Here is a 25,395-nt window from a genome sequence, read left to right as displayed (position 1 = left end):
GTTATTCTTATCACTCATGGATGCCATTCTGTTTTCAAAATCACTGTTTTAATTTTGTTTCAAGTTTTAAAAGAACCTTTATAACACACTTGAATTCTGTAGGGCGAGTGGCTAGATATAAACTGAAATATCTAGGAAACAAAAATGTAGGTGAACCTAAAACACCTTAAAAAATTAATTGAACTGAAAAATGTACCATACAGAATAGAAGACAAATATTCCTTACTGTAAAAGGCTTGCAGATTCCAAGGTTAACGTTTCCTGGTGGTACTGATTTCAACACTTCTACAGCTTCTCCTAGAGTCATATTGTGCAAACATGTGTCATTTACGAAGACCAAGCGATCACCAGGGAAAAGTTCACCACCCCGTTCAGCCACTCCATTTGGTACCAGAGAGCTGACTACAAATGCAGCCTTTGTTGGCTCTAATGGATCCTGCAAAATAAGCCAAAAAAAAAAGTATTTCTAAAATCCTCCAAGGAAACCATTTTCTTAGCTATGAATGGCATAGAAGGAAGAAGAGGGAGAGTAGAAAATGCATAGAGGCTAATATCACCGCACATACGCTTCAGTAACAAAACTTGGATATAACCAAAAAGGAACTAATCATGGTATCACCTTAATTCTGCTAAAGCTATTCAGCAGTTAACAATGTACCTTGCAAACATCACAATAAAAGAAATCCTGCAGTCTTTCACAGTTTAAGGTATGAAGTATAACTCTCATGCAATTAAGAAACACAAGGTGTTATGGTTGTCCAGTTTTACCCATGTTCACAAATGTGACATGAACAAAAAGGGCTGAGAAAAATCCAAGACTGCCCAGCTCTAACATATATAGGTGGCACGGGCTGAGTCACACAACTTGAGAAGCTGCCTTCTGAATGCATTCCAATTAATATTTTATTTGCAGTCTACTAAATGCACTACTTACAACATTACAAAGCTGGCTGATTTTTTAAAAAAACTAAACATTTCTATTTTCACTTATTCAAATGGGTCCAAAGCAGCTGAGCTTTCCACTTCATTAACTTGTGGCTTAGTTGTCCAAGAGGCATTTCACCACCGTCAAGAATGGGCAGAGGGAGGAAAGTGAGTGGCACATGGAGAGAACATGTCCATTTGATTTATTTCTCCTTCCTCCACATGAGATCCCTTGCTTACCTACTCTGAGGCCTTCTATCTCACCAACATTGTTGACTAGTCACTAGAAGACTACTAGCCAAAGGAAGGAAGGGTGAAGGCCTTTCTCCAGTATTCCCCAAAGAGACAAAGACATGCAGTAAACCACACAAAAAAGACATTCAAAGGATAGATCAACCCTTCCCCACTCAAAACATGGGTACATTGAAAACTGCCTCATACTTCTCAACCTCATTTAAACATAAGACGTGTACTCTACTTTTTGATCATTTAAAGAGAGAAAAGGGTGTGTGGGGGGGAAGAATTCTGCTTACATTGGATTAAGCCCTTTAATACAAGATTTCCTTTCCTCAAATCTGAATCAACTGGATGAGACTAGCAAGAAACATGTAGATCTAGTTAAGGTTGCCCTGCTGTTTGCAATACAGAAATCACAAAAGCCTCTTTCATTTCAGTTTTTCCATATCACTAGTGATTTAATATCCAGGGAGTGGAGGTCTAATGGAAGGATGCTACTGCGTTTACTTGCAGTGGATGTTATAGAACAATAAGGATGCATTCGTTTCCATGGTCTGAGTGATGATAGAAGTTAACCTGTAGACTGAATGTCCATGCATTGAGAAGAACAGCTTCAGCCATGACTTTTTGCTTTAAAGGGACTTTCCCCCTTCTCTCTTCCAAAAATGTCTTTGAATTTTGAAATGTAAGAACTCAAAAGACATCAGTGGTAGCAAAATGAAATCTGTTTTAGAAAGGGGGAAAGAATTTTTTTTAAAACCAAGTTGCCATACCACTAAATAAAGTGAACAGTCAACTTCAAACTTTCTCATGAACAAAGCAAACGACCTTCTCTTGGCCAGTTCTAAACCTTAACTGGATCCCTAGGAAAACCATAAGCACTAACAAAATCATATATCATGCAGGGCCATGCAGTTAGGTCCTACATGGTATGTGATGTTGCTTAAAGAATATGTCCCTGTAGGGTGTTGGGTGTGTTGACAACTGAGCACACATCTCAGTTGTCCACTGAGAAGCAGATTCCAGGATCAAACAGATTCAATCAAAAGGTAATCTTACCCAAGGAAGGTTTAAAAAAACAACACCACTATTTTCATACCTTTATTGCCACTGCACATTATCCATCGGGATAAAAGCAGAGATAAGCTTTCAGAAGTTGGCAGCACTGCAACATGTAACTCCAGTATCAAGGAACAATATTTAGGATTAAAAGTTTATTAACAGAAAAGGAAACCACATTCTCCTACATTACTATAAGGGCAGATGACATGGAAAAGTCTCATCAACCTACTGTATAAAAGTATTCCAGACACTTTACAATTAACTCACTCCTTTGATACCTCCATATCCTGCTTGATTTGTGCTCCCAATTCATTAAACACTGTCCAGAATACTATAAGATTTTACTCCCAAGTATGTCCAATCATGTAGGTTGCAGCATTGAATTGTAGCTACACAACAAGGTATTGGTTACATGTTTGGTCACAAGATTGGCAGCTAAGCAGGCACACAGCTGGCACCTTGTCAGCTGCAATTGGCAACAACAAATTTTGCTTACTCTGGAGTAATGTTCTAACGGAACTCTAGCCCTGGGTATTTATCCTTTTAAAAAGTAAATTGCAGTAGATAAGACATCACAATGTAACTCACGGCCCAACCAAAGATTTGGCTTTAGAGAGATTGCAAGTTTCTCAAGCAAAGATTATGTTGAGAAATACAAAACCTCCATGTTTAGGTATCTTGATATCCCTGTAGATTCAGCTATTGCTTTCCTGACTTCAGCTACTGTGGGATGATTGCTAAATAACGCTGGTCTTTACATGACCCGGCCGCTATACCAGTTAGAACACTGGCCTCAGTCTTTGATAAATAGAAAAACTATGATATATGCCATGGCACATTTTCTGTAACAAATGTTTTAACATGCCCTTCCAAGAAACCCATCTGAATAGAAGTGGCCATTTAAAAGTTATTATTTTGAGTTAAAGGCAAAGACAAGAATCAAAATTCTGATGTCAGTCAGTTACTACAAAACAAACAAATCAAAGTGACAAAAATATAAGTAAACCGTAGAAAAAAGAAGTATATTGATATTCACTGGATACAATAATGAGTTCATTTAATAAAAGGTTAAAACTACACTACAATTTTCAAGCAGAGGGAGCTCTTGTACAGGAAGAGAAGGGAAGCCGCATATAATAATGGGAAAGATCTATCACCTTAAAACACATACCGCTGCATAAAGAAACTGATTTGTCTCCAATAGATTTGAATGGCAACATAAGGTTTGCTGCAGAGGAAGAGAACTCACTCACAAAATTAACATGCACGATAAATTAAGGAATTAAATGTTCAGAAGCAATTAAAAAAACTCAGCCAGATCTTAAAACATCTTTTTAAAAAAGCAGCACCGTTCTGTAAAATACCAATCACAAAAATGAATTTATATAGGTATGCCTAATCTGGAGCAAGTTGTTTGGCTGATTTAAAATCTACTCACTTGTTTGAGGAATTTGAGGACAGATTGCTTTGTTTAATTGCTTCTGATTTATGGCAACTTGATGAATCAAGGACATTCAAATGGTCTTATCATTAACAATGCTGCTCAAGTCTGCAAACTTAAAGCAATGGCTTCCTTTTTTGAACCAATCCACCACACATTTGGTCTTCCTCATTTCCTACTGCCTTCAACCTTTCCTACCATCACTATCTTTTGTCTTCTTGTGACAGCCAGAATCCTACTAGTTAGTTATAGCAGTGCATGTATAGTGATGTAAATTCCAGCTGCAAATTGCTGCTAGTTAACATATTGTCACTTGTGTCCTTCATTGTGTGCCAACTAATGTGGCTGACAAAGAGGGACATAAGTCTCTTGTTAACCAGCAGTAATATGCCGCTGCAATTAACACCATCGCAATTACACTGATATATCTAACCAGTGTGAGTCTGACTGATATGACCAAAGTATGATAGCCTCTGTCCAGTCATTTTAGGTTTCTAGTGGTTTGGCAACTTAATTTTGTCTCTCCCTCAAGATGAACAATTTTGAAGATGATATATCTAATGAAAGTGTAGCAAGTTTTCATTCTGAATACAGTATGTGTGTTTTGTGTTTAGTCGTTTAGTCGTGTCCGACTCTTCGTGACCCCATGGACCAGAGCATGCCAGGCCCTCCTATCTTCCACTGCCTCCCGGAGTTGTGTCAAATTCATGTTGGTAGCTTTGCAGACAGTATACAATATAACATTCAATTAATAAAAGCAGTGTTCTGTAATATTTCACAGCTAATATTTGCTGTGATCCAAAGAACCCACTTTTAAAAATGTGTATACAACTAAGAAATACTTATGAAGTTTTTAATCTTGTAGTTTCCATATCTGACACATCAAGCCATTTTTAAAAATAAGAGTTTGCACCTTCAACACAGCTCTGGAAGCCAGCTCCAGTTACATATGCCGCTTTTTCTTTTGTACCTGGATTTCTTACAACATATATTTGAATGGAATTTGACAACTTTAACAGTAAGGAGCTGTTATGTTACCTCTGTAGGGGGATAGCAAATGAAAAGCAAAGGTACAAGTGCTGTTTTTTGCAAGATACCATATGTGCATTTGTTTGTGCATACATAGCTATGTACAATCTGTGTTGATATCATTGTAACTATTGTACTGTGCACAACCATACCAGCTTTTCCAGACAAGTGATTACTTTTGTGATGTAGAAGCAGCAAAGCAAAGAAGAAAGTATGAATGGGATCAAAGCCAAATGTGTGAAACACATGCAGTGATAAGGAGTTAAGTCAAAAAAGTCAAAAGCTGCAGAATTTTCCTACACTATGCATTTGAGTACAGCTGAACTTTCTCTGGAAATAAAAATGATGAAACTGAGACTGATTGCTTTGGGCACATCATGAGAAGGCAAAACCCGCTGTAGAAGACAATAATTGTAGGAAAAGTTGAAGGCAGTAGGAAATGAAGAAGGTCAGATAGGAAATGTATTGACTCCCTCTGAAGCCATAGTCTTGATTTTACAAGGACCAAACAAGGCTGCTGAGGACAGGGCATTTTGGAGGCCACACATTCATAAGGTCACCATAAGAGGCAACTTGATGGCATGTAACAACAATAGCATGCTTTTAAGGCCTCTGCCATTCTTTAGAGATTACATCTTGAGATTCTTTTGTTTAGAACACCTTCATGGTCTGGAAATCCTATACTGTATTTTCCATGGCATGAAGCTTCTTATAGTATGAATTCATTAAACCATCCTAAAACCATGTTAGCAAAGCACCAGGGATGCATGTCTCAATAACCAAAGGACCATCTGCTCCCATATATGAGCCTGCCTGGATATTAATGTAATCTGCAAAATTTCTGTAGTGAGGAAGGGCAGTAGATCAGTGGCAAAGAATACACTTTATATGCAGGAGGTACCAGATTAAAAACCCTGAGATCCATAAACAGAGATGGAAGGAGTCCTGCAAGAGGTACTCAAGAGCTCCTGCAGTCAAAGTCAACAATACAGGGCTGTGTGGACTGATAATCTGATTCAACATAGGGCAGATTTTTTATGCTTTCCAGATACTCCAATATTCAGAACTAAAACTGCTAGAGAAAAGCCTTCTGTGTGGGAGATACCTTGTTTCAAATATGACACCTCACTTTCCTTTCTCCATCCCCACCCCCAAGCATTATGTTGAGACAATGACATTTTTTCATATTTTATGTCAGTGTTGTGAATAGGTTGCCATGCTGGACTGGAGCTTGAATGACAATGAAATCCTCTCTCAGACATGACACTCACGGGGTGGCCTTGGGCAGGTCACACACCCTCAACTTGATCAACCACACAGGAGTGTTTGAGGCTCAACTGGGAAGGTGGAGCACCTTCTCTGCTACCTGGCGCCCAGTGAAGAACAATCAGATAGCACCAGGGATACAAATAAATATTTGGTTTTATTTTTCTTTCAGTTGGCCTATGCTGTTTTCTATGTTTTTGGCCTTCCTAGTCTCTCTCTCTCTCTCTCTCTCTCTCTCTGGGCAAACCACACTGACTGTTTCTAGTAAATTCAAAAGATGGGTGACAAATTCATTAAAAGCCTCTGAGAGAATCTGCATTCAGATCACAATCAAGAGTTTTCCTCTTGCAAATATTACTTTCGTCCTCCATTTCTTCATGTTTACATCTCACTTACTATTCTCAAATACTTTCTAGAGAAAAGAAAAACGCCACTGCTGCAGTTTAAAGGGCCAGTAGTGCAATTAAGTCTGCATTATCTACCAGATTTCATTCTCTCTTTGAACTTCCTCAGATGCTGGAGAGCCACATTAAAACTGAGAGTGAATGAATTAGACTCAAAGTACTGGATTCTAGCACTTGCCAACAGATGGCACTGCCAGACCAACAGCAACATTCATTCTGTTGTATTTGACGCTGATACAGCCATGAAAAAAATAGCATTTGTTCGGTCATCAAAAGAACTATATACTGCAAAGCAAAGGAAGTGCTTTGAAGGATATCGCTAGGAAACTGCAATCAGGAGGAAGGAGAATAAGAGGTGGATAAGAGACGGGGTTGGTTGGGATGTCAGATAAAGGAAAAGGTGGGATTGAGAAAAGAGGTAAGCAGTAATAAGGAAGAGAATATAGGAGTAAACAGGAAAGTAGTGGTGGAAAGAAACAGCTATAAGTGAAGTAATGGCATGGGTGTATAGAGAGAGAGCCATGTGCTAAGAAGCAGTATGATAGTCAATAAAATGCCAAGGTGTCCACAGCTTGGGTCTCAGAGAAGCGCTGGAGAAAAAAAGCTGTTCTTACTGGGAAAGTTAGTTGGATCAGTTAGTTGCAGCAAGAGTGGCAACAAATGCAGACACAAATATGTGAAAAAAGTATGGGAAGGTGAAATTGATTGCAGCAAACCTTGACAAGATGGGCAAGAGACATTGTAGTCTTCTGCATATAATTTATACGGTAACTCCACAGCTTGACTGAAAGCAGGTACCGTGTTAGATTTTAAGAATCATGCATAAGAAAATTCCTGCAGATGAATCAGTTCTTGCCATTTGCTTTTAGAGATTATTAGCTTTGGCACAACTCATGCTCTCGGTTCAGACAAATAAATTTCCTGAAGAAAGTTGGCAGAGGCCACTCACAAAATACCCACTGCCACAAAAATACGCAAATATAAATACATCAGAAATAACACTGAGCAGAAAAGCTAACGGGCCCCAAAACAAATACATTTCTGTTATTTGTCTGCGCCATTTACAGTTACCGTCAGAATAGTTTTGTTAGTGTTAAGTTGTATATGCCACATTTTGTAATACGGAGCCAAGAGAAATACACCTTGAGACTAAAAGGCTGAAGTGAATGCCTTGCATTTACTTCAAGGGATAATTTAGAGAAATACAGTACAAAGGAATTTCTCCTCAATTTTGTAGTTCCTGTCAAAAACTTCAATGTAGTTAAAGTAAACCTTTTTTTAAAATGCAATACTATAAAACAAAACATATGGGTGATAACAATCCTGTATTCACAAACTTTTTCTAAGATTAGGTGATCTTCCTCTTGGTTTTCATATAAAAAGCAGTATTGTAAAAACACATTCACACAGGAACTATACAAGTGAGGCTATTTTGAAATTGCTTAAAAATTCACAGTGCTCATATTTAAACATGTTGTCAAAATCCAGGGCAACACAAGATATTTTGCTGCCTTAGACAAAGGTATAGTCAACAACTCTCAAGGCCGACGAAATTCTTTTTGCACATAATAGTAAAAAGAATATCTCCCACCATTTCCTTGGCAGTAAAAAGACAACAATAAATTCGCATCACTTTTGCATTTGATTACCTTATAACATATTTTGCAATTTTAAGCATTATTGCTAAATTTCTGTATTTATTTTTGCTTTCTGAGCTAATTGTATCACAGTTTTGTATGCTAACCAAAAATTTGCTGCTTCACTCTGCCTAATGCTAGGCCTGGCTCTCTACAAAACAGTTCTCATGTTATGGTTCTGTACTAGAGTTACCAGCACATCAAGCATATATGTCCAAGTTTAGGACACAACTTGGTCATATTGCAAACTACACCAATGAAAAATAAAAACATAAAAAACTGAAAACATGAAACACAGCCATTAAAACAAAGCCAACACAATTACATCACAATTGGCATAACAGGAAGAAAAATAGCTTAGACCTCATGCTAGACAAAAAAAATAGAGTTGTTTTAACTTGAAATGGGCCATGCTGGCTTGGAATATTGACATCTTGGACAAGAATAACCACATAAATAGTGGTCCTGCATTCTGTGGGATTAAAACCCCTGGGGGGGCAGCATAAATAAGGAGAGCAATCCGCTCACAAAAGTTACTTTTCAGACATCAACTCCCAGAATCACCAGTTTTCACAGTTTCCCCAAATTCTGTGGCTATTGGGTGGAGAAGGGGGACTTATCCTGTTTGGTTGTGTGGTTTTTAAAACAGACATATTTTTGTACTTTTTTCACATCTCAACCACGTTAACATCTCCCTCTTTGTTCTTTGGTTGGACAGTGTCATCGAAGCTACCAACATGAATCTGACCAAATTCCGGGAGGCAGTGGAAGACAGGAGGGCCTGGCGTGCTCTCGTCCATGGGGTCACGAAGAGTCGGACACAACTTAATGACTAAACAACAAAACTTTGTTTTTAATGGCCCTCTCTGAGCTTCTGCCCGGTCAGCATTTACTGGAGCTCAGAATTAAATAGAATAACCAAGCTGAAGATAAGATCTGCCCTAAACCTCAACCGACCTTAACTAACCTTTCCCAAAAAAGCAGCAACCATGTTATCTGATCTTCTGGGATGGTCTTTTAGGTTAACAGAATGCAATTTTACAGGCATCTTTCATTTCATGATCAAAGTACTGGCTAACAGCCCCTCCATCTCACCCATTCCCTTTCTTCCAGAGACATGTCTCAATGCAATTTTGAACCCTACCTGCCACTCCATCTTAAGGTTTATACTCTCCAGTATCTGTTTGGGCATACAAACAAAGTTTGTGGTATGGTTCTAAACAAATGATTTATTTTAGGACAACTGGCACAAGGACATCTTAGGACACACTAATTCAGTTTAAACTACTGAATGAATTGATGGATGTTTATTTAAAGGAAAGTGACACTGAGTTTAGTGGGGGTTACTCCCAAATATGTTCACACAGGACTGCAGTTTATTTCATTTTCAACATTCAAGATTCACCCAGGTACTCTTGTGCAAACATATAACTAGGGAAGGCTACCCCCTGACCTCTGCCCATGCTAACTGAGAGGTTCTAGTAGACGTAGTTTAAAAAAAATAATTTTTCAAGGCTTATGATAGACCTTAGTGAAAATCTGGCCACCCCAAAGCTATTTCCCCTGCCCGTGATAAATCAGACCAAAAACCAATGCAATCCAGCATTATAATTCCCCACTGCCCAACCAGATTATTAATTTTTAAAAATATTTTAATCCCGCCTTTCTCCTTAAAAAGTACCCAGGGTGTCTTATATCAATTAAAATCTATTTAAAGCTAAAACCAGTAAGGATACAAATAGTAAAAGGGCCAAACAAATACTACACTAAAATACAGTAAAAATATGGCCATAGGAAACCCAGCACTGGGATGTGAGTACAGCAGAATACTTTCATGCCCTAGCAACTAGAATTGACAGGCAGAGTGCCTATGCTACTGGAGGTGTATAGCAATCATGACTGGAAGCAGTGGGTGCATTTCTAATATTCTTGTGTTCTGATCCTCTGCCAAGGAAAGCTTAAAAAGGAGCCAGGGCAAAAGTTCCTGCACTAGAACACCTCTTGACAATGCCCACCAAAATATGGCTTCATGGAAGATGGCACAGAACAGCTCAGATTTACAACAATTTATTTTGCCTGCTGCCTCTCGAGCAGTGAGAAAACGTCCACCAAAGACAAAAGGAATGGAAAAGAGACCAGTGTCAACATAGTTGCTGCCTCTGGTTGATGCATTTTAGAAGAACATTGTGTGCATGTGCGTATACAGATTTAGAATGAATGCTCCCTAAATGAAGAAAAATCCAGCCTCTCTGCATGGGAATATAAAACTGTTGATTTACCACTGTGACTGTGATACAACCCTAAACCGTATAAATGTATTCAACTTGTTAAACTGAAAGGTGCTTTTGGAGTAGTGGAAAATAGACTTTGGAAAATAAAACATGGGTATTTATTGATCTGCAGTGAAGAGTATAGCAATGAATTTCATAAGCTCTACTATGCATCTGGCATTAATCAAGACTTTTGTTGCAGAAAATGTCAGTAAAGATACAGAGAAAGGAACAACAAAAAGAAGAAAAATAGCAGTAGGGAGAATAGCAAAATCAGTGCCTAGCCCCAACTCTACCGCTTCCCCAACTTTGCTTTTTCTTTTTAACATTCTGGCCTGAGAATCCAGTTTCACTAATAGAAATGAAATACTTTTTTCTTCGTTTACCCAACTCTCTCCATCAAGAAACTTCTAACTGGAAAAAAGCCTGCATACTGAAGAACTAAGGATGTCTGAGGGCACATGTTCTATGTTAAAGCAACTCCACAGAGATATGAACCTAATCCTTGCCAAGAGCACCCAATTACCTTGGAAATCATGTTTAACTGTGACAAAGCAGCAACAGTGAAACTGTTGGTAGTCCTATGGCAGATGTCTGGGTGCTATTTTAATCCAGTAGTAGACTGTGCTCGATCACTACTGAAGAACAATTGCCAATCATGTACATTGCCCAATGAAATCTCCCCAGTTTGTTCCTTTAGAAACAGCCATTTTCCCCCACCCGTCACCTGGGAAAAGTAGAAATGTGTGGTTTGAGATGACGTACATGTCATGAAGTGTTCCAGCACAATAAAGATGAAATATAAAGCAGGAGAAATTTGATCATAATGGTGTCTAGTTGCCACAGTTTATTCTGTGGCTTGCCACCATAAAAGCAAACTATTGCTACATGAAGAGCCACAAAAAGACTTTCACAAGCTCTCAGCACCAGAGACAGAATGTTTGGATCTGTCCTCAGGCATTTGTGGGAACCAATACATGCTATTTCTGAAAGATATATGAAAAAAGGACAGTGCCTTAGCTATCTCTTGAGATAAGCATGAACCACTTAGGACACGAGATTCATAAAGTGGATGTGATTCTACTCACTTGCCATCATGATCAAAAGCTAGCTGCTCAAGCTACATCAAGGCTTATTTTTATATATTCCAAGAATAAAATAGCTTTCCATTCAATTTGTCTCCTCGTTTGGAGCCAGTACCTGAACCTTTTCCAGGCATGCCTTTAAATAGGTTTGTCTAACCAGCTGCTCCATTCCTCTGTCCAAGCTGTGTGTTCCCCTCAGGCTGCTTCTCCTTTTGGTGATATTCCATGTCCTTTGCTGGATCTCTTTCAGCGGAGCTGAAATTCCCTGCTCAGCTCACGGACCAGCTGTCCTCACAGAATTTTATAAAATCAAAAGATCAGTGGACTGCAATTTTTTTTAAAAAATGTGAACCTCGTAAAACCATTAAGGCACAAAATTAGGAAAAGTTGGCTGGAAGGAGGGAGGGAGGGAATGTTATTGTCTTTTGGTTTAGGGTGTATTGTGTGTTTTCTTTGCCATTAAGTTGGAACTGACTGATAGCAATCCTAATAGGGCTTTCATGGTAAGTGAGATACTTAAGGAATGATTTTACCAGTTCCATTCCCCCTGCCCAGTGAATTTCCATGGCCAAGTGGGGATTCAGACCCTGTTCTCCAGAGTCCATCACTCTATCCAGTACACCACACTGGAAATCTGAGGGTGCATTAGACGAAATAAAAAAGAAACTGACAGCATCATAGGCAAAAAGAAATACTAGTTTGGATTACTAGTACTTTAGTGCCATGATGTGAGCAATGCCACATTATATGGACAATTTTGACTGGAAATATCTAGTCCAGCATGATCTGATGCTGTATTTGGCTTTATTCTCAGGTCTATACCTAAGTGCATATGGATAAACCTCTAGGGTTGTTTTCTATATGTGAGGGATAGTAACTTTTTAAAGCATTTGAGCAAGTGGAAATTTAAAGACAATGAGAAAGCTAGAAAAATGGTAGACAAAAGAAAATCATTAGAATTTTGTGGAGGAAACAAATGAAAACTTAGTACACACATCTGTCACTCCATATTACATTCCTGTAGATAGACATCACAAGACATACAGACATTATCTGTTTGATGTTATTAAAAACAACCTCAAACACATTTATTTTTGCTATTCTATAACTTCATTTCAACTTTGTTCATGTCTTACTTGCCAAGATCACTCTTTTCAGAGTTTTTGTTGTTTGCTTGCTTGCCCTTTGCAACTTATTTTCTTTCATACACTCCCATTTTGGGAAATATATGAAAGCACACTAGATAATTGATTTTTACAGAAATCACTGAAAAGCAAAATATTTGCATACTTGTTGGCAGGGAACATAGGTTTCTGCCGCACTTTCTGCCCAAAACTCTTTATGGACTTCATATGAAAAAACAAGTCTACAGAGCAAGTAAAATGAAGTCATCCCTGAATGCGCCAGCAACACTACATAAAAGTCAGTTAGGAGGTGAGCAACTCATCCAAATAGAATAGAAGGGAACATATAAGGGATTTGGAGTATATTACGCAATTTAGAATTTGGCCAGTATATTAGATCTAACACCATCCCATGTTTAATTACCAGCAACAGACACAGAGGAGCCTAGCAGACACAGGTTTGCATTGCATCTTGCAACACCACAAGACTGTTAGTCATCAGTTATTGGTTCAGTACTGATGGAGAAAAACAGAATCCTGACAAATGGTCTGAAACAAAGGAAAACACACACACAGAGGCATGCATCTATGTTCCAACACCCTTGTTTATTAAGAACACTTAAATGTTCCAGTCATCTCCCAGATCAACTACTGCAATGCTCTCTATGTGGGGCTTCCCTTGGGCCTGATCCAGAGTCTTCAGCAGGTCCAGAAGATGGCAGCCAGACTGTTAGTTAGTGTGAACAAATTTGACTGTATCACTCCAGTTCTGGCTCACCTTCACTAGTTGCCTGCTGTGTCCCAGATTAGGGTCAAGTTTCTGACACTCACATATAAAGCCCTTCATGGTTTGGGCCAACGTTAGTTGTCAGCAGATGTCAACCGCCTGACACACAAGATCCTCTCCGGTGAGGCTCCTCTGGGTTGCTACCCCGAGGGAGGCTCGTAAGACTTCTACCAGAGATAGGGCCTTCTTCACGGTGGCTCCAACATTGTGGAACCAGCTTCTGGAGGAGCTTCCACACCCCCCCCAACTGATATTTAGGAGACAACTAAAGGTGTGGCTGTTCAGGGAGGCTTTTCATACCGACTCTAGCTGACTGCCCACTTCTTTTTTTTCATCTGCTTTGGTTTCTGGATGATTGGTCCACATCACTGTTCTTTAATGGTGACTTGCTAATTGTTTTTAGTGGTTTTGTATGATATTTTTTGTAACTAACCATAGTACCTTGCCACTAATGGAAAGTGTGTGTGTGAGTGTGTGTGTGTGAGTGTGTGTGTGTGTGTGTGAAAGAGAGAGAGAGAGAAAATGCATGCATACATACATTTTAATTTTCTGTTTCCTCTCTTTAATAAGGTCACTCATATTTATCACTCAATGACACCTTTGTCTTACAAAGAAATAGAGTAACTACAAAATATTTCTTTTCGTGCCCCTTCCCAAGGTTTCTACAAGGTGACAGCTCAGGGAAGAAGTAATAGCCTGGTGGCTGAACAGATACTTGGCATGCGAAAGATCAGAATTTCAGCTCCTAGAATTACCCTGCCCAAAACACTGAAAAAGCTTCTTCCAGTCAACACTGACAATAGCTAGGGTAGAAGACCATGGGTCTGATTCAGTGTAAGTTAGCTTCCTATGTTTCTCAGTGTTAAATAGCATGCAGTTATGTTTTATAATATGGTAATACTGTATGTTGACCAGGGGTGAGGAGACCTGTGGCCCTTCAGATGTTCATGAACAACAGTTCCCATTATCTTCCACCTCTGGCCAGACTAGAGAGGTCTGATGGATCCAACAACATTCTGAGCACCATATGTTCCCCAGAACTAACACAGGAAAACTGTACATATGCAAACACAAAGGAGCCATGCAGCATGTAGCCAGCTACTTTACACACTCCAGCTGCTGAGCTATATTTTGAACTGTTGCTAATACATTCTAAGACAATTTTGATTTTGAATTATTTCTTCAGCCAAAAGAGCTATTCCTCCTCTCTTGGCAGTTAAAATCAAGAGGTCTTCAGAGAAAATGAATGCACCCAGCCAAAGGAAAAGCCATCAGCAATGTGCAAGGGGGAGGGTGCAGAGTTCAAACTGTAATGTGAGAACAGACCCTTTTACAAGCACATCCGTATTCCAGCTGTGTGAAATGTTGAAGGGCATACAGACAAGATTTTGCTACCCTTTGCATGATAGCCAAACTGTACAGAAGCTAAAATGACATCTTAAATAAATAAATTAAAAAAGAAAACATTTCAGAAGTTTGTGCTGGATGCATATATTTTTAGACTTTTTCCCCCCTCCTGACATGCCCCTGTAAAGCTGAAGCTTACAGACAAATTATTCCCTAACCATCCATTTTAGGAGTCTCTTCACCTTCCAAAAGCATCTGGTATTTCTCATTGTTAGGAACAGAATACTGGAAGAGACAGACAAGTGAGGAACGGTTAAGAATTCCAGAAATACAGAAAGCCTCAGATATGGCCTTTGTTCTCCCAGCAATAAACCTCTGTCCAACTTTGCAAAAAGTGAGTTTTACTGTGTGTGATTTATTATGTAATTACAGCAAAGAGATATTAGAGCTCATTAATTATCTCACACAGTGTAAAACTTTTAAATTAAGTTATCAGCCATACAAATGTCACAATGGATGCCATTTACTCACTTTAATATATTATGATATATTGCAAAGGCTTCTGGAAAGAGTGGCTATTTTTTCCAGTAAGCTTTAGAAGCAAAACATACAGGCCACCCTTTGCATTTAGGTAACTTCTTTTTAGTCATCTTCCCTCAGTCTAAACTTGCCTGATACTAAAGGCCAGTGTGCACAGTGTTTCTACCTCTTTCTCCAAGGCAAACAAACCCAGCAAACCAATCCAAAGCTGTCGAAAGCTAGTGTAGCAAGCCAGGCTACTTTTGTATCCCACCTTCTAAAGAAGGTCCCAAGGAGACGAAACACCACAAAATTGAAAAACGCCTGTTTAATTTCTAAAAACAAAATGAAAGCAATCCTGAAACTACTAAGACCCAAAAGAAACCAACAGAAAATAATACTTCAAACACCCCATTCAACCATTAGTGTATGTGTACAGTAAATCTGTAAGGAGGATGAGTACTCCAGCATCGCCACCTCAGTCTCCAATTTTAGTAACCCTGAAGGCACAGTGAGACAGTAGGAGCACTTCCTTTTCAGACTGTTGGTTACCATGTGTTCAGCTCTGTTCAGTCATATTGCTACTGAGGCTTCCAGCAGTGCTACATAATGGCTGTTTATGTTGGCCTCTCCCAGTATACCACCAGATCATCTTCTCTCCATCCTTTGTTCACAAATGAGTTACTTCTATCTTGTGTTGCTTAAAGATTCTCCCTAAAAGAAAAAGCTTCCTCTATGTCAAAGGACAGCAAATTCTGTGGTATGTATATGCATGCATAAACACAGACAAATTAAGGAAGTCACAGGATTCACCTTAGCTTCCATCGGCCAGCATTAAATAACATGACTCAGGGACTCAGGAGGATGAGGACTTGGTCTGGGGAAGAGGCATAATTAAACAACCTTCACATATTCTTTTCCACTTTAAAATATTTTGTTACTGCTCACTTTTTATGTGGGGACCAAACTGTCATTTATCTCCAATACCCAACATTTAAATGGCTTTTCTTTGCAATGAGGTGCCTAAACTATCTGCCCTTCAGTGTTTAGTCTTCTGCTGCACTTATTTCGCACACAAATTTGATTTGAATGCAAAAAATACAGAAACAGAAATCTGCAGGAATTTTCAGAAGGGAGTAAGATGAACTTTCAGCCAGCATATTCATGACCAGGAAAAGCTGGACATTCTACTGCCTTCAAATAAGAATTCTTGTGTGGAAGCAACACTGGATAGAAGTTGGAGAGAAGGACTATGGGGTTAATTCCCTGCTCCCCTTAGAGGAGATGTAATGAAAAAGATTTTGCATGAGGCACTTGCTTGCTTGCTTATTTATTTACTTATTTACTCAATTACTCACTTAACTACAAGGCCCAAGGCAGCTCATATATGACCCAATATGAGAAAAAAACTGTAAGTGCCTGCAAAAAACAAAACAAAACAAAACAAAAACCCCACAGTGATTCTGTGAGAAAAGCCATACAAACATTCTGTAAGATATGTGCCTACAACGTATTTTGGGCAAATTTGTGCTCAGATCAATGGAGTTGAGAAAGAAATTCAAAATCATTCCTTATGATTTCTTCAAGGTAAGGATGTATGATGATGGTGTATGGGCTAATAATTCGATTCCCTATTGGTCAGCTCATTGCATCACATATTCTGCAATAGTCTGGTCAAGTAATTTAATTTGTTTTGTTTTTTCAAGCATCCTGTCAAATCAGTTTCTGTGACAGAATATACCTCATTAATATCTATGGTCCACAAAAATCTACAAAGGACAAACCGGACTTTATAAAACCAATACCTTAAAATGATGGAAGATCTACAATTACACAACTTACAGTGCATTTCAGATAATTTAAATTTAACTGCATCCCAACCTTGCCATCATATTTGCATTGGTCAGTAAACAACTACTGTTAGTAAACCCTCCGTTAATTATTATCATACAAGAAAATCAAAATGTATCTGCATATTATTGCTCTCCGCAAAGGACAGTAGGCAGGTACTGTACTTCAAAATCTAACACCATTAGCACAAAATGTATCAAGAAATATATGACTATTTTTGCTTAATCTGTCCCCAATTCAGATCCTCATCTGTAACAGTACCATTAGTTTCCATATGTTCTGATATTTAAAGCATGGAACACCTTTGTTTTATTGACCTGCGGGGTCTTGATAGACCTCAGCTGCATCCATCTGAGTGACAGGTCTCAACCTTTTGCCTGTTACTTCCTTCCAATAACTCTTTCAGATTGCTTAAGTGACTCTAAAATCCTTTTTTCCTTCTTCATGGAGTACCTTTGCATGTTTACAGGGCTTTTCTTGTTATATTACTTACAGTTCAGTTTTAATGACATAAAAATTGCACCAGTATTGTTGCCAGCCTATAGACACAAATAATAATCCTACTGGTAGCTGAAAATGTAGTAATAGTGCTAAGTGCAAATCTTACTGCTAGAGTAACTATAAAACATAAATAAATAATAAATAAAAATAAAAATAAAAATAAATAATAAATGCAGTACTCTTATTACTGGGATTAATGTTTCATATAATATATACAAATATAAACTTAAACATAATGAGAATTCCATAATTACAGGTACATGTTTTAAAAACCTTGCAATTCACTTGGACTATTGTGCTCAACTAGTGCAGTGGTTAATGTTCCATGCTGGAACACCTTAGGTAACCCAAGCGTTCTTGGACTGCAGCTACCAGAACTCCTGGCCACCACAACTAGTGGTAAAGACTTCTGGGAGTTGTAGTCCAAGAACACCTGGGTTATCCAAGATCGGGAACCACTGAACTACTGGTATGTGTGCCACCTGTTGAGAACAATACCACAGCAAATAGCTACTGGTGGCCTTTTAGAGTATTACCTTAACAAACAGCAGCATCCTTTATCAGTTAAATCACGAAGTGTTTTAGAAAATTTAGTTGTGTTAGTTTGTGCTAGGTAGCATAGTAGGCAAAGTGGACATGTCTACAAAAACTCACATTAAAATATAGTAATTTGTCTTTAAGATGTCACAATGTTTTTGTTTTCTTTATTTTTCTTTCATTTTTGCCTGATATATGTTTAAACACATGAAGAGGTCAATGTGCTAGTCCTTCAGTAATCACTTTCCCTCCACAGAAAGCTAGACATCTGAAGAGGGCAGAATTCTACACGAAGGGGCTCCCTCCATGTGAGCCAGAGGCCTGGAAAATCAGAGTCCCAGCTCACAAAAAACAGAATCCAAACAAGAGAGAGGACTCCAAACACAGTTAGTAACACCTGGATGGAGCTATTGAGAGCATATCATGCTATTTTCTATCCCTGATGGTTAAAAATTGATTGAGTATAACATTGATAAATCACACATTTTAAAAATTTAGACTGACAGAATTTACCACTTAGAGAGATTACGTGCCCACTTTATGTCATCACTGACATATTCTTTATTGGGGATTTCTAGAAGAGAGACTGCTTTAAGGTTTAGAACCCCGGTCACAATTTATGAGTTCCATTTATTCCAGTGTGTGTACTCTAAACTCTGGAACATCAGTAGAAAAGATTGAAATGTTGCAATCTGTTACTGTGCTCAGAAATCTAATCTGTTGAGATTAATGTTAGATGATGAAATTTTTAGCATGTTGAGTTATGTTAATAGTTACACTCGTGAGGAAAAAAAACACCCAAAGATTGGCAGGAAAAAATCATATGTCACTTTGGTGTGTGCTGCTCGTTGACTCCTCAAATATGATAGAGTGTTGACTAGATTAGAAAAAATTAATAAAATAAAAACAGTGCAGAGTTACTTATGAATATGTCTTACTACATTCACTGGTCTTACTCCCTCATATACATCTATTAGTTTTTATTGATGACATGTACAGCTCATTTTCTTCTCCAGTTAACGCAAGGCAACATAAATGGTTTCCCCTCAATGACTTTCCTATGAATCAGACCAAGGGATCCTGTAGATTCTAAGAATCAGGGTAACCAGTTCTAAAAATGTACTGAAAACAGGAAATTGGTGTAGCATGCATGCACAATAACATTTAAACAGTAAAGTACAATAAATTTTTAACAGTTCTGTTCCTTCTCCTTTACAAAATATGGTTAAAAAAACAATTTTGTTTTTTGGAAGCATATTAAAAATGGAATGGAGCCATGTATAAGTGCCTGCAAGTCACATACCGTAAGTTTTTTGGTCTCAGGTTTAATTTATCTTATTGTTTTCCAAAATGGAAATATAATGTCTACAAGTTGTATAGAGAGTTCTAAGACATAATTTTAATTGTGTTTTAACTAATTCATTCCTAAGTAAGGTTTTAATCAAGACTTTTTTTAAATTTGTATTTTACTTTTTTTAAGTACCTTAAGTACCAAAACAAGATACAAACCAGAGGAAGGAAGAAGGGAAGGGAGCCCATACCATTCAGATCTGAGGCAGCTGATTATGAATGTAAAACATACCTGATAGTCCAAAATACTGAATCCTAGGCCAGTTTGTGAATTTTTTGTAAGTTTAACAACTTTGACTTCAGAAGACCATACTGCTAGGTCTGCATCTTCATCCTCCTGTGCATCCTCTGGAGTTTTGGGTCTGACCTGAAGAATAAAGTAATCATGCTGTTTTTAATTGCTAGATCCACTGAATACATGTAAAGTGAAGAGGTCGCTTTGCTTGAAATTTAAATAGCAGCATAACATTAAGTATAGGGTTTTTGTTCGTTTTAAGTTAAAACAAGAGTCATTAACATCCAAGTCTTCATGGGACCAAGATGTATTCATTTTAGACTGAGAAGATAGATGATTTGAGAGAGGTCAAGGAGGTTCAAACGTACATGTGCATATAGAAAATCCCTCACTCAATAGATGTGGAAGCCTTAGATACAATCTGTCTCCTATTTCTCATGCTGCCCTTTCATTATTCCCCAGAAGGATTAGGGACACACACAAGAAAGACCGCTGTTAACAACCATCAACAACCCATGACAGTGGGTGGAGGAAGACTGCATAATTATCCCTCACCCCCAGTCCTTTGTCCTTGTAATGAGCCTATTCAGACCAGGGGGAAGTGAAAATGGAAGATATATCAGGGATCTTCTACCAACCCTCCTCAGAATGAAGAAGTGCTTGGATGAGTAGCAAAAGGTTTCAACCTAACAAGAAAGAAATCCACCTGCCATGACTCAACTTCCAGATAACCACACCTGGATGACTGAGAATCTTCACAAATGGTCCGCCTAGCTGTTTTCTAGCTTTGGTCTCACTGCACCAAAGTTAGATCTTGCTACAAACTGAGTGTACCTGCACTTTGCCAAATACTTTTATTCTCTTCCCTTGACACTGACTGTGCACACCATCAAGATGACATGTCAGTAAAACAACATGAAAACTATAACCAATTTTGATCATATTGCTCAAGATCCCAGAGCCAGGTCCGGGCTTCATGATGTGTTGGACACACTGTCTGAAATCCTTTTCTCTTAAGTTATGCTCCATAAGGCTGATGATGTCATCAACCATTGCAATTTTTTTGATCCCACCTCACAAGGTCCTGAGGTTCCTGTGGAATCCCTTTCATTGTCAGGAAGCCACTGGAATGCCATGGGATGGAGGGGAGAGTCTTTAATTACCAAAAATCACCACCCAGATGACTTTTGTTAGCAATTGTTTTCAGGAATTGAAGACCTTCCCTCCAAACCCCTAATGGCTTTCTGACATCAAAATGGATTCCATGTAAGCTTCAGGACCTTTAGGAGGAGATTAAAAAGTTTATTTCTGGAAAATTGCTACAGTTGATAACATAATCAGCAATACACCATATAACTTATGGAAGAAGGTTTTGGCTACTGTGTGCTTTTCCAACACTGTTGACATGATGGAAAGGGAAAGTGATATTATCATGAATTATTGCAACCTTATCACCTCCACAGGCCAGCACTGACATAAAGGGAATGAGAATGCCTCATGACAAGCAATGTATACAGGAGAAGAGAAGCTTTAAGAGTAGATGGGTCATGTGATAAATTGTAGTAGAAACTATAAGGGAAAGAAATTTAACATGATAACCAGTATCTATTTTCCCTCACTATCTTAGACACCATCTTTAAAGGGCTGTGCTCTGAACAGGCCAATATCCCATACAAATAAAAAAAGAAACACAAGACCATAAAGAGATCATTTATACCATCATACCATATTTCAAAGGAAAGATCATAAATATTAGACCACTTGAGTCTTGAATGGCAAAGTTATGACTATCTGCACTAGAAAATTTGAAAACATCAGCTAGAATCCTGCTGGTGTTCAGGCCAGGTCTGCACAACTTCCTGTGGCTGTTTGTGGCTGATTAACGAGATGCTGGGACACAACTCAGTCATGTGCCTAGCAATGCACCCAGTTGCACAATTAAGATTCTCAACAACCACAGTTACAGGACTAAATCATTCAAAATGTATATGAAGAGGGTTCAGGCCACTCAGTGACAAAAAACAAACAACAACAACAAAAAAAACCAAAAAAAAACCCCAGTTCATATGTAAGTGGCTTCACATATACATGGTCCAAAGAGACTGACAAGGTTTGGTGATTTTCTTCTTATGCAGCTCAAAACAGCAAAGCTCATGTGCAAGTATTTGCAATGCATAAATCAATTTCACAGGTAGCAAAATAGGTCAGGTTTGTGTCGAAGAAGGTATATCAAAGGAAAGATGAAGGAGACCACACACAAAAATGACAGCAGAAAGAATCCAAAATGTTGCCCAAACAGTATTATAGTATTCCACAAGTGTGAAGGAGCCCAAAAAAAAAACACACACACACAAAACCCAAACTTGAGTTGATTTGCTGAAACAATCTGACAGTGTGCTGAACTGATTCCAATGGAACTTTTTACAACAGGTGAGCATGTTTGTGAAAATTCCTGATTTCAATCAATTCCTTCTTCAGCCCTTTGCTGTGTATTTACATCATTCCAACAGTTCTCTTAAACTGCCCCCCAAGTCATTCTTAGGGTGAATAAGCACCAGCTGTAAACTCATGTTGCCAGATGAACCCCTATCACTTGGTTCTTGGCATCTAATCCATTATCAGTTTTGTACCTTACACATATTTGCATTGTATTACTGGGGACTTTGTCTATTTCAAGTCCTTCTTCTTCTTTTTAAATTTTTGTATCACATCACAGATTTCAAGGGATTTCCAAGATTAATTACTCCAGCATCCTTGCCAATGCAGAAATATACAGCTAAAGCATTTCTGAGAAATGTCCAGAAAAATGCCCTGTATTTAAAAATCTCTAATGGAGGAAAGTCTATTGCCTCCCAATGTCTTACCATCAGACATTCTTTCTAATGTTGAACCAGTTATCTCCTGTCTTGTAAATGGAATCCACTGCCTTGGTTCCTACCTTCCGGAACCACAAAAATACAAGCTTCCTCCATCTTCTATGTGAGAAAACTTCAAATATTGAAGATTGCTATCACATCACTTCTGAGTTTAGCTCGGTGGTTTAAGTATCTGGATGTGGAGCCAGAGGCTGGGAGTTCGATTCCCCGCTGTGCCTCTCTGACAGACTTGATGATCCATAGGGTCCCTTTCAACTCTGCAGTTCTAAGATAAGCATGATGATTATGGTGATGGATGATGGAAAATATTTATTTATTTATTTATTTATTTATTTATTTATTTATATATATCCCGCCTATCTGGTCAATTACGACCACTCTAGGCGGCTTCCTCCTCCTCCTCTCTTCTCCAGTCTAACACAGCCGTCAATCAACTCCCTCAACTCTTTCTCATAGACATGGGTTTCTAGACTATCCCTTTTAAACTGTGATGCCCAGAATTGGGTGCAATTGCTGAAATCCCATTGCACAGTGTATCATTTAAAGGTGACTTGTTGAAAGTTTTAAAAGAAATCTTCATATACCTTACCTGTTTCATGCCAAGTTGTACAATTTGTTATGCAACAGATTAAGTCTATTGAGATTTCTTAACTTACTCCAATTTGCTTCCAAGCATTATAGCACTTGCATAACCGCGCAACAGGATTTCAGCCAATATTTCAGATGAAGTCTTGCCAATGCAGAAAAGATTGATACTATTGCTTCCCTTGATCTGGGTACTATACTTATGCTGATGTGGCATACAATTGCATTAACCTCCCACCCACCTACAAAATCATGCTGGTGAATCATTTTCAGCTTGTGAACATCCCTAGGTTCTTTTCATGCACAATACAGTACTGCCAAGGCAGTGTCACCCATCCTCTATTTGTTCATCTCTCCCCCCCCCCCCCGTCTTCAAGAGGCTACTTAAACAGTGCTTTTTAAAGAAGCTTTTAGTGGTATCATTTAATATAACTGTCAAAATTGTCCTGCCTGTCTGTTCTTGGTGTGTTGTTTTAATACTGTTTTACTTACTGGTTTGCTCTTATCTTTTCATTTTTGTTTATTATTCACTTTCACTGTTGCTTAATTTGTATTTACCTTGCTTATTTGTTAGTGCTTTGCACTAATCAGACAGTATAAAAATGGAAGAAATAAATGAACAGGAAATAGAATCTGATTTTCTCTGCCAAAATAGAGAGCTGTAAACGCATTCTTGTTGATAACCTCTTTGTTTCAACCTAGTTCTCAAATATTTCAAGGTCATCTTGAGTTGTGATTCCATCTTTTGAGATACTAGATACCTCTCCCGGTTCCCTCTTATCTGCAAAATTGATGGGTATCAGCTTTATTTATTCATCTAAGTATAAAAATGGACAGGACAGATCCCTGCAGGATTCCACATGTCATTTCTCAATGAGAAATTTCTTGTACATCATGATAAGGACCCATTCGTGAGCATTCTTTAGATATGATTCATCAGCACAGCTGCAAATTTACCTAACAGTGGCATCATCTATCCTATATTTTATCAGCTTGTCCAGACCTTGTCAAAAGTCTTACTGGTTTCAATATAGACTACCGCAATAGTATTCTTTTGATTTACTAAGCATATGACTATGAGGTAAGATTAATATAAAATCATTGGAATTATTTCAACCTTGTATGCTGTCTTTAATTCCTTCTAGACATGAGATATTTGTATTTGTATCCCAAGGGATACAAATACAAATATTGGCACCACAGGTGCTTGTGGAAACCAGATACTCCCCCCCCCAGAACCAGCTGGTCCACTTACAGCTCTCTGTGCAGTGTGCACAGCCATCATCAGTCATATCACTCCAACGATGGAAGTAGCCTAGCTAGTATGTCCCCACCTCTCTGCACAGTCAACCACTCCAGCAAGAAAGTGGGATAACGAGTTTCCTCACTCAGCTGATGAGGGGTCGGTTGTGTAGAGAGGTGGGGAAGTGCCAGCTGTGCTACTTCCACAATTGGCACATGACACATGAAGAGCTGGCTGATTCGGGGGGGGAGGGGTTCCAGTTTCTGCAGGCACCTGTGGTGCCAATATTTGTATTTGTATCCTGAGAGATACAAATACAAATATGCCATGTCTAGTTCCTTCCCTGCCTCTTGTTTCTCTTTTTAGGTGCTTCTCTGTTTAGGTGTCTTTTCCCCTCTCTTTTAGCCTGCTGACAGTTAGTTAATAATAGGGGAAGGATTTCTATGACATTTCACATTTTCCATAAGCAAGTTCAAACATATCCATAAGTAACCTAGCATTTCACCAGATTAATCACAAACATGTTCAAACCCATCTAGTTAGAATGTGGTCTGCAGGAGTCTGCTGGAAGCAGTCTGTGAGTCTGTTAAAACCTGCTATTGTAAGCAGTCAGTTTTGTACAGTATACTGTTTGATCTGTTCAAAGGTGAGTAAATGGAACCTTTTATTCTTTCTCTTACCAATGTCTCAGAGTGAATTATTGAGACTGTAAATGGCCATTGATAAGAATAGGAAGGGGTGGCCTACTCTGAGGAGACTTGAAGATATTTCTGCTCTGTGAGTCCCTGCACTTCTGTTGCGCAGCTGGAGGTTTTAACCAACATTCAAAACCCTGCAGCAGGTATGACTTGCATCTGAGAAATATTTATTGGCTGCTAACAATCACAGGCTGAAATCCAGTTTTAAGATGCAACTAGAGTAGTCTTGAACCAATGGAACTTACATGTGATTGACTCGTCAAATCCCCACTGATTCAATTGGCCTATTCTACTTGCAACTTATTACTGGATTTCAGCTAGTGCAGTGATATGTTCTACAATCTTTCCTAACTGCAACTACAAATTAACTATTTGATTGTTTCTTGG

At 38.5% G+C, this 25,395-nt stretch overlaps 1 protein-coding gene across 5 annotated transcripts in view; it reads right to left on the bottom strand.

Annotated features, from left to right (window-relative positions):
- Window positions 1–25,395, bottom strand: part of PATJ (PATJ crumbs cell polarity complex component) — a 219,626-nt gene that overhangs the window by 150,661 nt on the left and 43,570 nt on the right. For all 5 annotated transcript variants that reach the window (XM_072997719.2, XM_072997722.2, XM_072997721.2 and 2 more), the window contains exons 18-19: window positions 19,604–19,738; window positions 227–436 (exon numbers count right to left, since the gene is read on the bottom strand). In XM_072997719.2, the coding sequence (XP_072853820.2) occupies window positions 227–436; window positions 19,604–19,738 (345 nt within the window). The remainder of the gene's footprint in view (window positions 1–226; window positions 437–19,603; window positions 19,739–25,395) is intronic.

This window comes from Pogona vitticeps, chromosome 4 (assembly GCF_051106095.1).
Source record: "Pogona vitticeps strain Pit_001003342236 chromosome 4, PviZW2.1, whole genome shotgun sequence".
Lineage (NCBI taxonomy): Eukaryota > Metazoa > Chordata > Lepidosauria > Squamata > Agamidae > Pogona > Pogona vitticeps.
This window is presented reverse-complemented; position numbering and strand designations above follow the sequence as displayed.